Source organism: Nerophis ophidion, linkage group LG08 (genome assembly GCF_033978795.1).
Source record: "Nerophis ophidion isolate RoL-2023_Sa linkage group LG08, RoL_Noph_v1.0, whole genome shotgun sequence".
NCBI classification, from domain to species: Eukaryota; Metazoa; Chordata; class Actinopteri; order Syngnathiformes; family Syngnathidae; genus Nerophis; species Nerophis ophidion.
The window spans coordinates 65,686,268-65,699,656 of record NC_084618.1 but is presented as its reverse complement, the minus strand read 5'-3'; the positions used below and the strand labels follow the sequence as shown (position 1 = coordinate 65,699,656).

General features: G+C 41.4%; 1 protein-coding gene across 2 annotated transcripts in view; it reads right to left on the bottom strand.

The window, feature by feature from the left end:
• The window catches only part of si:ch211-180a12.2 (uncharacterized), a 54,746-nt gene that overhangs the window by 31,332 nt on the left and 10,025 nt on the right, over window positions 1-13,389 (bottom strand). For both annotated transcript variants that reach the window (XM_061909424.1, XM_061909425.1), the window contains exons 2-4: window positions 5,304-5,618; window positions 4,929-5,222; window positions 2,722-3,027 (exon numbers count right to left, since the gene is read on the bottom strand). In XM_061909424.1, the coding sequence (XP_061765408.1) occupies window positions 2,722-3,027; window positions 4,929-5,222; window positions 5,304-5,618 (915 nt within the window). The remainder of the gene's footprint in view (window positions 1-2,721; window positions 3,028-4,928; window positions 5,223-5,303; window positions 5,619-13,389) is intronic.

Sequence of the window (13,389 nt, the reverse complement as noted above, 5' to 3'; positions counted from 1 at the left end):
ATGAGGAGCAATCGTGGCAGAAGTAAGAGAGGAACCGACGGACAACAAAGACGATGAAGACGACAAGAACGACCCAGAGGAAGATGAGCCCCCGCGGAAGACGCAGCCACCGGCCACCGAAAGGCACGCGGAGACGAGCAGGAAAGGAGGTCGTGCTAGAAATTGGCGCGACCGACTGGAACCAAAACATGTTTATTGAAACAATAAACAAGAGTCAAATCTGCTACAATGCGTCTTGCATCGATGGTCACTGCAACCCACACGATGACGGCTGGAGACCTGTCACAGTCTGGTAGAATACGGTTTCTGCGTAACATTGTTGTAGAAAGCCTCTACTCCTTGCAATGCTACTCTATTGACAAAGTTCTACTCTGTTGGTTTTAAAGCTTCTTCTAGTAGCTGAAATGCAGTCCCTGTGAATAGGATAGGATAGGATAGGTAGGAAAGGATAGGATAGAATGCATTTATCCCACAATGGGGAAATTACGGGGTTGCACTGCAGTGGCCCCACTATGGACTGGATTCTCACATTATTAACCGTATCCACTCGGCATCCATTGCACCGGTCCCTTCCAAGGTTTCTTGTTGTTCACATTGGGTTGAGTTTTTTCTTGCCCTGATGTGGGATCTGAACCGAGGATGTCGTGGCTTATGCAGCACTTTGAAACATTTGTGATTAAGGGCTATATGAATATACTTTGATTGATTGACTGAAAAGGTCCACCAAAAAAATGATTGAAAACAAGAGGTAAACAGGGACGGCGTGGCGCGGTGGAAGAGTGGCCGTTCAATCCCCACCTAGTACCAACCTCGTCACGTCCGTTGTGTCCTGAGCAAAACACTTCACCCTTGCTCCTGATGGGTGCTGGTTAGTGCCTTGCATGGCAGCTCCCTCCATCCGTGTGTGAATGGGAAAATTTGGAAGTAGTGTCAAAGCGCTTTGAGTACTTTGAAGGTAGAAAAGCGCATACAAGTACAACCCATTTATCATTTAAACATTATTTAAAGTTAAGTACCAATTATTGTCACACCCTGCGATGAGGTGGCGACTTGTCCAGGGTGTACCCTGCCTTCCGCCCGATTGTAGCTGAGATAGGCGCCAGCGCCCCCCGCGACCCCGAAAGGGAATAAGCGGTAGAAAATGGATGGATGGATATTGTCACACACACACTAGCTGTGGTGAATTTGACCCATCCCCTTGTTCAACCCCTGGGAAGTGAGGGGAGCAGTGGGCAGCAGGGGTAGGCGTGCCCGGGAATCATTTTGGTGATTTAACCATCAATCAATCAATGTTTATTTATATAGCCCAAAATCACAAATGTCTCAAAGGACTGTAAAAACCACTACGACTACAACATCCTCGGAAAAACCCACATAAGGGCAAGGAAAACTCACCACACCCAGTGGGCAAGGAGAACTCACATTCAGTGGGACGCCAGTGACAATGCTGACTATGAGAACCTTGGAGAGGACCTCATATGTGGGCAACCCCCGCCCCCCCCTCCCCCCCCCAGGGGACCGAAAGCAATGGATATCGAGCGGGTCTAACATGATACTGTGAAAGTTCAATCAACAGTGGCTCCAACACAGCCGCGAGGGTTGAGATCAAAACAGATCCAAGACAGCAGCGAGAGTCCCGTCCACAGGAAACCGTCCCAAGCGGAGTCGGATCAGCAGCGTAGAGATGTCCTCAACCGATACACAGGCGAGCGGCCCATCCTGGGTCCCGACAAGCGGTCCATCCTGGGTCCCGACTCTGAACAGCCAGTACTTCAACCATGGCCATCGGACCGGATCCCCTCCACAAGGGAGGGGGGGACCGAGGAGAAAAAGAAAAGAAGCGGCAGATCAACTGGTCTAAAAAGGGAGTCTATTTGAAGGCTAGAGTATACAAATGAGTTTTAAGGTGAGAATTAAATGCTTCTACTTAGGTAGCATCTCAAACTGTTACCGGGAGGGCATTCCAGAGTACTGGAACCCGAACGGAAAACGCTCTATAGCCCGCAGACTTTTTTTGGGGTTTAGGAATCACTAATACGCCGGAGTCCTTTGAACGCAGATTTCTTGCCGGGACATATGGTACAATAAAATCGGCAAGATAGGATGGGGCTAGACCGTGGAGTATTTTATACGTAACCCCCAATTCCAACCCTTGATGCTGAGTGCAGGGAGGTAATGGGTCCCATTTTCAGAGTCTTTGGTATAACTCGGCCGAGGTTTGAACATGCAACCTACTGATCTCAGGGCGGACACTCTAACCACTAGACCACTGAGAAGGAATTAAATTACACAAAGGACATTTTTGTGACATTTCTGCATACAGCACATGAGTAAAAAAATTCATAAAATAAAAATGACTGTATGTCCTCTGGAAAACCAATGCCCTCTGCAGTGGACATTTGTTCTTTGTCTACTTCTTTTGTCAGAGGTAAACATGTCGGAAAAGAATAACCCTTTTATGCAAAATACTAACGTCCACTTTGGATGCCGGCTTTTAGGAGGATGTCATTGGAATTAGTCTCTAGCTTCAGAAATCATTGACAATATTTTGATAGTTTCGGAGAATCAAAAAAGTCTTGCAAATCATGTTGCCCCTACAGCTTTGATGTTAAAGGTTGGACAAAAATCATTTGGAAATGTTTGCTTATGTCTGCTCTATAGAAGCAGGTTGAATACAGAACAAGGAGTAGAATACAAATGAAATCAAGAGAAAAATGTAACCTTGGGGATCCAGGTCTTCTAGGTATCCTGAAGCCTGGATCGGCTGCACAACTCCTGGTTGGTTGACAGCACACTCCACCTCGCCGCTTTTCCACCTCTGCTCAGGGCTCATCGTAAAGTAGCGTCTGCTTCTAAATGTCCCATCTGGGTTCTGTTCGTTGCCAGGCGGATCTTGGAGGATGGTGCCATTTTGCAGCCAGTACACAGACATCTCCTCCGGGTAGAAGCTTTCCACGTCGCAGTAGAGGGTGACGGGACTGTTGCTGGAAGGCGAAGGGATGGCAGAGAGTTTGACAGTAGGGAGGTCTGAGGGGGCGATAGAGAAAGTCATTGTTAATCGGAGTAAGGGCAAATATTAGGGCTGTGCTGATCGATCGTAATTCATCAGAATTGGCCAATTTTTTGAAAATGATGTAATCGCCATTGCCGATTAATGCCTTTTGACACTGATTTTATGACCTCGTACAGTGGTTTTCAACCTTTTTTCAGTGATGTACCCCCTGTGAAAGTTTTTTTTTTAATTCAAGTACCCACTAATCAGAGCAAAGGATTTTGGGTTGAAAAAAAAAAGATAAAGAAGTAAAATACAGCACTATGTCATCAGTTTCTGATTTATTAAATTGTATAGCAATATAGCAATATTGCTGATTTGTTGTGGTCTTTCTTGAACTACTTGGAAAAAAAGGTATAAAAATAACTAAAAACTTTTTGAAAAACAAACAAGTGATTCAATTATAAACAAAGATTTCTACAAATAGAAGTAATCATCAAGTTAAATTGCCCTCTTTGGGGATTGTAATAGAGATCCATCTGGATTCATAAACTTAATTCTAAACATTTTTTCACAAAAAAAGAAATCTTTAACATCAATATTTATGGAACATGTCCACAAAAAAATCCAGCTGTCATCACTGAATATTGCATTGTTGCATTTCTTTTCACAGTTTATGAACTTACATTCATATTTTGTTGAAGTATTATTCAATAGCTATATTTATAAAGGATTTTTGAATTGTTGCTATTTGTAGAATATTTTTTTAAAATCTCACGTACCCCTTGGCATACCTTCAAGTACCCCCAGGGGTACGCGTACCCTCATTTGAGAACCACTGACCTAGTATATACAATAATACAAACCAAGTCATTGTATTTCATTTAGGATTATTTCATATCTTCATTTAAATAAAAATATATGTTTATCTTTTTTTAAATACAGTCAGTAAATAATGTGAACATGTATCATAACATGGCCCTGCGATGATGTGGCGACTTGTCCAGGGTGTACGCCGCCTTCCGCCCGATTGTAGCTGAGATAGCCACCAGCGCACCCTGCGACCCCAAAGGGAATAAGCGATAGGAAATGGATGGATGAATGGGTATCATAACATGGAAATCTAAGAGAACGCGTTGTGAATGAGGAATCTTGTGGACTGGAATTTTTTTTTTTTTTTTTTTTTTTTTTTTTACACATTTTTATTAAAAAAAAAAAAAAAAAAGTTTTTCCAACGTATTCAATTTTGGACGATTTCTCTTCAGTGCCCGGTTGTTAGAGTGGCCGTGCCAGCAACCTGAGGTTCCAGGTTCGATTGCCGCTTCCGCCATCCTAGTCACTGCCGTTGTGTCCTTGGGCAAGACACTTTACCCACCTGCTCCCAGTGCCACCCACACTGGTTTAAATGTAACTTAAATTATGGGTTTCACTATGTAAAGCGCTTTGAGTCACTAGAGAAAAGCGCTATATGAATACAATTCACTTCACTTCACTTCTTAGTTATTATTTCACGGCAGAAATCTTTCTTTTTGCCTAAGGCTGCTCCATGATCTCCGATGACGATAAATTACAAATGACCAACAATAGAAGTGCGGCGATTCTGTAAGCAGTAGCATCTCGTTGACAGATGCGCTTCCTTATAAACACAGTTTGGCGCGCGGGCGTCAGTTCGACACAGTTCACGTTTCGGTCACGTGACCGAAACAGCTCATGATTGGTCACGTGACTTTCTAAAAGCGGTATGCGCACCGACACAGGGTTTTGCTCTATGAGCTCGATACACGCGCCGATGCATCGGTGTTGCTGGACCCATCACTAGCAACAGGTATATTTTTTATTAATTTTTGGTCCCAACCACAAGTGTGAACTATTTCATGTTAGTGTGAGAAATGCAAAAATATGCCCGCACATTTTCCAACCTCATATCTGTACTCACATGTGATGTTGAGTTGAAAGTACAGCTCTTGGGTGGTGCCGTTGTGGGTCACTTTGCAGCTAAAAGTGGCATTCTGGTCCCCTCGAGACGGATAGAAGGTGAGGTTGCCAGTAGCTGTGTAGTAGCCATCAGGACTCTTTTCACCCTCAAGCAGGTAAGGAGACTGAATGAGTTGACCGTCCCTGGTCCAGCTAAAAGACACAGGTGGAGGGTAGAAAGCATCTGCGTGGCATTCAAGCTTGCTCTCGGTCTCCAACACAACCCATTGTTGCGGTACTGAGAGAGACGGGGGAGCTGAGGAAAGGGACACAAAAGGGACAGTGTTGTTTCCAGGCTTTCAGGTGGTAAATTCAGTGAAAAGCCATGCCAACATACCGATGACGCTGAGTGTAACCGTGCTGGAGTGCAGCTTTGTGGAGTTGTAGTGGACCGTGCATTCGTACGCTCCCTGCAGGCTCAGGCCGACGCCGAGGACGGTCACGGAAAAGTCTCCATTGAGGAAATGGCCCGTGGTCCAGAGGAAGCCGTGTCTAATCTGCGAGGTGGCATTCTCGAACGAGGCCACGTCTGAGCCGTTGCTCACCCAGCTGACATTAAGGAGAGCCTCGTCCAGCTCGTCCAACTCCAGGGTCACGTTGCACGGGAGGCTCACATTTGTATTTGGTGTGGCGTGTACGTCTGTGGAAGACGCTGGCGACAGAGAAAGAACATTTTAGGAAACAAATACTGTAATACTGGTTTTGACAGAAGTGTGCTTTAGTCGAGTGTTGTCCCGATACCAATACTTTGGTACCGTTACCGGTACCAAACTGTATTTTGGTACTTTTTGGTACTTTTTTAAATAAAGAGGACCCCAAACAAATTTCATTATTGGCTTTATTTTAATAAAAAGGTATTAGGGTACATTAAACATATGTTTCGTATTGCAAGTTTTTCCTTAAATAAAATAGTGAACATACTAGACAACTTGTCTTTTAGTACTAAGTAAGCAAACAAAGGCTCCGAACTTAGCTGCTGACATATACAGTAACATATTGTGTCATTTATCATTCTATTATTCTGTCAAAATTATTAAGGACAAGTGGTAGAAAAATGAATTACTAATATACTTGTTCATTTACGGTTAATATGTGGGTATTTTCTGTTTCAACATGTTTTATCTACACTTCTGTTGAAATGTAATGATCACTTATTTTTCTGTTGTTTGATACTTTGCATTAGTTTTGGATGATACCACAAATTTGGGTATCAATCCCATACCAAGTAGTTACAGGATCATACACTACATTGGTCATATTCAAAGTCCTCGAGTGTCACGAGACATATTTCCTAATTGTATGAATATAATATATATTAAAAAAAAAACGAAAGAAAATTTTGTGATGCTAAAAAATATCGATGTAATCATAGTTGTATCGACTAAATACGCTCCTGTACTTGGTATCATTGCGGTGGATCCACCAATGGCGTTTGTTTATAATGTAGCGTCAATGCAGGGAATTCTGGGAATTTGTTCTGTAGTGTTTATGTTGTGTTGTGGTGCAAATATTCTCGCAGAATGTGTTTGTCATTGTTGTTTAGTATGGTGTCACTATATGGCACAGGTTTATGACAGTGTAAGCGTTGTTCACACGGCAGCCTTATTGTGACATGTATGACTGCTGAATAAGTACGCATTCACATGTGTGTAGTCTGTTCAAAGTTAAGATATCCTCTATAATGGTTATCGATCGAACAGTGTGAAACCTTGCCTTGACTCTGTCAATTGTAGTTTACTTTTAACAAATGCAATATTTTGACACTGGTGTTCTGCGGTGATCGGTGATGACGGAAACATGTGTAGCTATTACTCTTCCCGTAGGGATCATTGTTGAAATAACGCAATGATAGTAGATAGACATTAGCGGCTAGCTAGCTAGCCATGTCTTAAAGCACCTCTTCCTGAGGGTATTTCAGTGTTATAACTTCACTTTCATCTTTAGTAATCAAGCCAAATTGTGTCCGTTCTCCTTTTTCTGTCTACACTGTGAGAACTGTGTGGCATAACGATGCCAGATTTGTTCCTCCAGGGATGCGTCGGGCAAGAACACAGCAAAAGGTAAGAAAAAAAGGGATTTCTTAAAGTAATAAAACAGGCTAGAAACAAAACACTGGTGCTAAATAGAAAAGGGAAGCACAAAGCGCTAGCATGGATGCTAGGAAAACAAACCAAAACACAAACACTAAGCACAAATGCACGAAAAGGGAAAACAAAACACTTAGCATGAGAGCTAGGAATAAACAACGGCGTAGTGTTTAAGCTCGCGAGTACATACATTTAAATTTTTTTTTTTTGTGGACTTCTGGATCTGCCTCCCGGGAGCCTTTTGGCCATGGAGACCAGCTGCTGGGTGTCTGCTACACCGGAGTCTGTTTGGAGGGACTGGAGGAGATGCGGATGAGGGGGACAGGATTGCGGCGCTAGCACTGAGCGCCGGGACGGAGAGGCTTCGCGGTGTCTTGGCTAGGTGAGCAGGTGTCGGACACCGAAGTCACCCTGGACGTATCCTCGCTCATCCATGCGGACTGGACACTGGCCGAGAGTGGAGTCGGCTGTCTTGGTTGCTTTGTTAGGTCTGCTTCTGTCTCTGGCCACGCTCCCTCCTCCCCAGCGGACGATGGCGTGGAACACCGCAGAGGCCACCACAGTGCATATGTTTCTTTTACTTTTTATTCATAGCTGTATGTAGAAGTGTCTGGTTGTATCTGCTGCTTTAATGTCTTTAATGTCCTATGCGTTCTTTGATGTTTGATGTTTCCCTCTTACACACATGGAAGAGGGATTTGTACTATGGCTATGACTTTTTATTTTTTTTATTTTTATTTATTTTTTATATTTATTTATTTATTTATTTATTTTTTTTTTTTCCTTTGGCCTCAGTCTGCACCCCCACTCCAGGGCCCAGGCTAAGACCGATTTTTTAAATTTTATTTTAATCTTCTATTCTTTCCCCCCCCCCCTTGTTTACCTGTATGTCATCTTTTTTGTAAGAGGCGCTGGAAGCCGGCAGACCCGTCAGGGATCCTGTTCTGTCTCCCTGTAATGTTTGTCTGATCTTGAATGGGATTGTGCTGAAATTGTAATTTTCCTGAAGGAACTCTCCTGACGGAATAAATAAAGTACTATCTAATCTATCTAAATCAGTCGTCACTGTTGCACGAAGGCAAATTAGGATCCCAGGCAGAACAACGAAAAGGGGCGAGCTTAAGTAAGGTAGCAATCAATAGTAACAGGTGTGCGGGAACCGGGAGTAGCAGGTGGAACTAATAAACAACTATGGTGACAAAGCAAACATGAAATAAGGACGTCAAACAACAGAGTGATACCGAAATGGAAACAAAAACTAGAATATGGGTATGATCTGGACATCGGATCATAACATACACACTGTGTCTGCTTGTAAGTACTCCGTGGTTGTGCACTGCCGTTCTGCATCACACGGCGTGACGATGGGTGGGGGACCGGTACTTTTTAGAGGCGGTTTAGTACCGACTATGATTCATTAGTATCGCAGTACTATACTTACAACTTTAGTATGGTCTGTAAATAGTCTATATTTATATAGCGCTTTACTTTACCTGAAACGTTACCAAAGTGCTTTACATTATACACACTGACGGCGGAAGCTGGAATAGAACCAGAAACCCTCAAGCTGCTGGCACAACTGCTCGACCAGCTGAGCCATGCCTGAGTTTTATAATAATGGGATTTCTTTTTTTTTTTTACATAGCTGTAAATAACATTGGCAGTGTTCCCCGTTATCTGTGTTTAAAATGTTTTGTAAGACATGCTAGCATACAAGCATTATATATATCAGAGGTGTCTCGATCACGGGACCGATATTAGTCCAATGCGATATTTTACTACTTTGTAGAGTGGAATGTTAAAAATGCTTCATCAACTGAAATGACACAGAGAACAACAGTATGAAAAACAACAATTATTTCAGATGACAGTTTATTTTGATGTGTAGCATTAATTTGTTTTTGTTGACACCTAGTGGTCACAATAATTCATGACGCAGTACGTTAAATGATTGCGGACACATTTATTACTGGATACTTTTTAATATGCTTTTGCTTCGGAGACTTTGTATCTGTAAGTTATATGCAATTATAATTATTTTATACTTGTTTATTAGGATTTACTATAACATCGGACTGCTGATATTATCGGCTGATAAATGCTTTAAAATGTAATATCGAAAATTATCGGTATCGGTTTCAAAAGTAAAATTTGTGACTTTTTTAAAACGTCGGTATGGACTTAAGAGGAGGTACAGAGTACCAATAAACCTTAAAGGCACTTCCTATGCGTACCGGTCCAGTCACATAATATCTACGGATTTTTCACACACACAAGTGAATGCAAGGCATACTTAATCAACAGCCATACAGGTCACACTGAGGGTGGCCATATAAACAACTGCAACACTGTTACAAATATGCGCGACACAGTGAACCCACACCAAACACATTCGGGAGAACATCCGCACCATAACACAACACAAACACAACAGAACAAATACCCAGAAACCCTTGCAGCACTAACTCTTCCGGGACGCTACAATATACACCCCCACCCCACCTCGACCCCGCAACCACCCGCTCCTCAACTCTGCCCACCTCAGCCTCCTCATAGGCTATCTCAGGGAGAGCATGTTCCAAATTCCAAACTGCTGTTTTGAGGTATGTTGAAAAAAATAATGCTCTTTGTGACTTCAATAATAAATATTGCAGTGCCATGTTGGCATTTTTTTTCCATAACTTGTGTTGATTTATTTTGGAAAACATTGTTACATTGTTTAATGCATCACATAAAAATTTGGGATAAGAATGAGTTAATTCCACAACTGTATATATCTGTATCGGTTGATATCGGAATCGGTAATTAAGAGTTGGACAATATCGGAATATCGGATATCGGTAAAAAAAGCCATTATCGGACATCTCTACTTGTTTATATTGACAAATGGTTAAGACTGCAGTATGGTTCAGTTAAGGACACTTACTACATACGTGTAGCTTGTGTGCTCTATTGTGCTAAGCTGTTGTGTAAAGTAGGTAGGTAGGTAGGTAGGTAGGTAGGTAGGTAGGTCTTAATTGTCATTGCAACAAGTACAACGAAACTTTGTTTTCAGCACAAACCTGTTCAAGATTAGAGAAACAACCAGTGTACAGGGTTACAGAACAAGAACGCTGATGGGTCGCCATAAGGCGCCCCTTAAAAGATGGGAAAAAGGTAAACGCTGGGGAAGGATGAGTAAAAAAAATACAATCCAGACTGGGCTCCTAAGGGGGCCCAGTTCAGAGTGAGAAAAAACCTCCATAGCAAAGCACATATACATATTACAACATACATCTCGAGATATCTAGCAACAGAGGAAGGTAGTTCAAGGTCATGGTGGTAGGTCGCAGCTCTCAGGCGCTGACAATCCATTCATTACCCCTACGGATTTGCGTTGAAGGCGTTGGATTAGGGGGACGGGGACGGGGACGGGGGGGGGGGGGGGGGGGGGGGTGTATGTGTGGCGTATATTTTTTTGTGGAAGTGTGTGTGTGTGTGTGTGTGTGTATATATAAGCCCATAGTGTGTCTCTGTTCCGCGGCCTTGATGTGTTTGCCGTCGCTAGTCCAAAGTTCACAACAACAGGTGTGTGTCCATGAGAGACAAAAAAGGTAGTTTGTTGTGTCTTCGTTGCAGCAATCTTTGGGAGAGTCTCGAAGCCAGGGGGAAACAATCCAAGTTAAAATGATTTGTATGCGAGTGAAAATAAAATTTGCTTTTCACTCTAAAATTGTCTATGACTGGTCCTCAAAAACTGCGGGGTAGACAGTCCGATGTAATCCACAGTTCTTCCCGCATCCTCCAATCATTTGTGGCAGCTTTGGGGTACTTTGAAGACTGCCAGCAACTTCCAATTTGTCGACAAACCAAAGCAACGCTCACTCCAATCAGTGGATGTCCTGTTGTCATAATTCCGAATAGGTGGATATTTTCACGTCGTCGCCAGAAAAGGGTCGCCAGGCACGCGGCCCTCCTTCTTCTCCCAAGAGTCCGTCGTGTGTCCAGCAACAACCGCTTCGTCACGACAGCAGGTTCCCCCAAACCCAAGATCTTGTCAATTTTGTTGAGGCCAGTTAAATAATTCCAATGTTTAGATTTGGAGAGCAGTGCAAAAAAGAGGCAACAAGAAAGTTAAGACAAGACAAAACAAGGAAGCAAGCAGGAGAGATAAGGGAGAGGAAAGGGGAGCGTCCACCCTCGGTGAGTGCCAGAGAGAAAAGTAGCTTCTGGCTCTTAGTAGCCTACAGTATAGTTTACCTTTTTATGAATTTCTTTAGTAAAATACAAGAACATACCAAATATATGTATTGGGATGTTCACTTGCTGTCCAGCTTTGTACAAGTAATCACGGTGCATGAATGTTTGTATCGCAGCTTATACCAGAGATTTTAGATGCAAGCTGATATCATCCGGCAGTTGTTTCTTTTGTTAATATCGGACCGATCTCTGACATCAATATCGATCGGGACACCCCTTACATTTATGTATCTTCCAAAAGTGATTTATGAACAATTAATGTAATAATTACGTTTTGCTTAATGGCGCCCATGTTTTTTTCCTAATCTTGCCTAAAATATATGTGTGGTTTTCAGCCACCTAAAAGTGTGTATAACATTCCATGGTGGTAGGAATAACCACACTAAAAATGCAGTGACCGTTTTGTACAGTGCATTAGGCAGTCTGAGACATTTCAAGTCAAGCTGACTAATGGGCTTAAAATGTTGTCAAAATCTGTTTTGAAGCACTGCTTTCTGACAGAGTCTGTCAAAGCCAATTATTATTATTAAGGTGTTGTTGATACATCTTTTGTGTTAAATGTCATGACATCGTGTACCTTATAAAGTGTGAACGTGTATAAACAACAACAACTTCTTTCTTTTCACACCAGCTTATGAGTCACTAATAAGTACTCTTGAGTGAATAAAAAAAGTCATTTGCTCTGCCTGGCGGTGAGTTTAATTAGTAACTAGCACAATAAATACCTGTCGACAAGTTTGTAAAGCAGGCAGCTGTGGAAAAGTTTTTTAAGTGTTTACGTCACCTAACTGTGAGTGGGGAAATAAACCAGGTGAGTGGCAACTAAATGTGACAGGACAATTTTTTTTTAATTTCTTTTAAAAGGACACGTGTTTGACATGGTTTTGTTGACCGCAAATATTTAATCAGCAAATGTGCACAATGCGTTGAGCACAATGGTTTTCTGGTATAGAGAAAAGTTCATGAAAATGAATTTTGCAAAAAAAAAGAAAAAAAAAGAGGCAAATCTAGTCAACAGTCTTTTGGAGGCGAGGGCATATCTGTCAACTTGTCCAATTTAAAATATGGGACATTTCTCAGAAAGAATGATAAAAATAAGGAGTTTTCTTTTCAATCACTAATTGTTGTCATCTAAATCAAAAAATGCGGTAAACACAATGCGCTAGACGGGATACCATCCTATGTTCTGTAACATCGCAAGTCAGTATCATTAACCACTGTGCCCTCTACCAGTTAGTAAGTCTAATTTTTTGTCTTTAAATGTTAGTCGACTTAATCGACAATGTTGGTTATAAAAATTAATCGACAGATATTTGCTATTGTCAACGAGTTTCTAAATAACATTTTACTGATAAAGAGCAAGGAATGTTTTTGTTACATGTTTATAGTTTTGACATTCTAACATGTCCGAAAGGAGTAGGAAGAAGCAAATCTTATTTAATCCTACCCCTTTACTGTCTGGAAAATGATTTCTGACACACTTGTTTACTTCATTTTTTAAATCTTAAAAACATAAGCAATGAATGAACATGTTAAAAAAGTTCACATTATTACATAGTCAATTTACAAAATGATTCATGTAATTTACTGAAAGTGTGATGTATTATGTGTCATTCATCAATCAGGTTCACATTTTTTTTAATCAATTTTAATTCCTCTTTCTTGTACTTTGTAAACACTTTGAGTTTGTAAAATTTCCGATTTATGATTTTTTGACTTATTTGCTTTATCCATTCCATATCTTAATCATACATACTGATATACTAAATGTCTTAAGTGTTGTACGTGCATGCAAATGTTTAGAGAAAACATTTTTTTCTCCGATATTATATTTGGTCTCTTTTGTTAAGAAGAATTGTCGTAAATTCTTGTACAGCAGGTTATAGTTTGCTTTCTGCACGATTTTAGCTGTGTGCAAAAGTAGCAATAAAAAGGGATTTACATGTTCTCTTCATCCAACTTTATGGGTTATTCTAACTGACCTTTTAATGAATTAACTATGAAGTGTACTTTTGTAGTTATTTCCCCATATTTCTGCAAAACAACTTAAATATGATAACACTAGCGAGCAGTCAAGAATATGGAGTGATTTGTGTT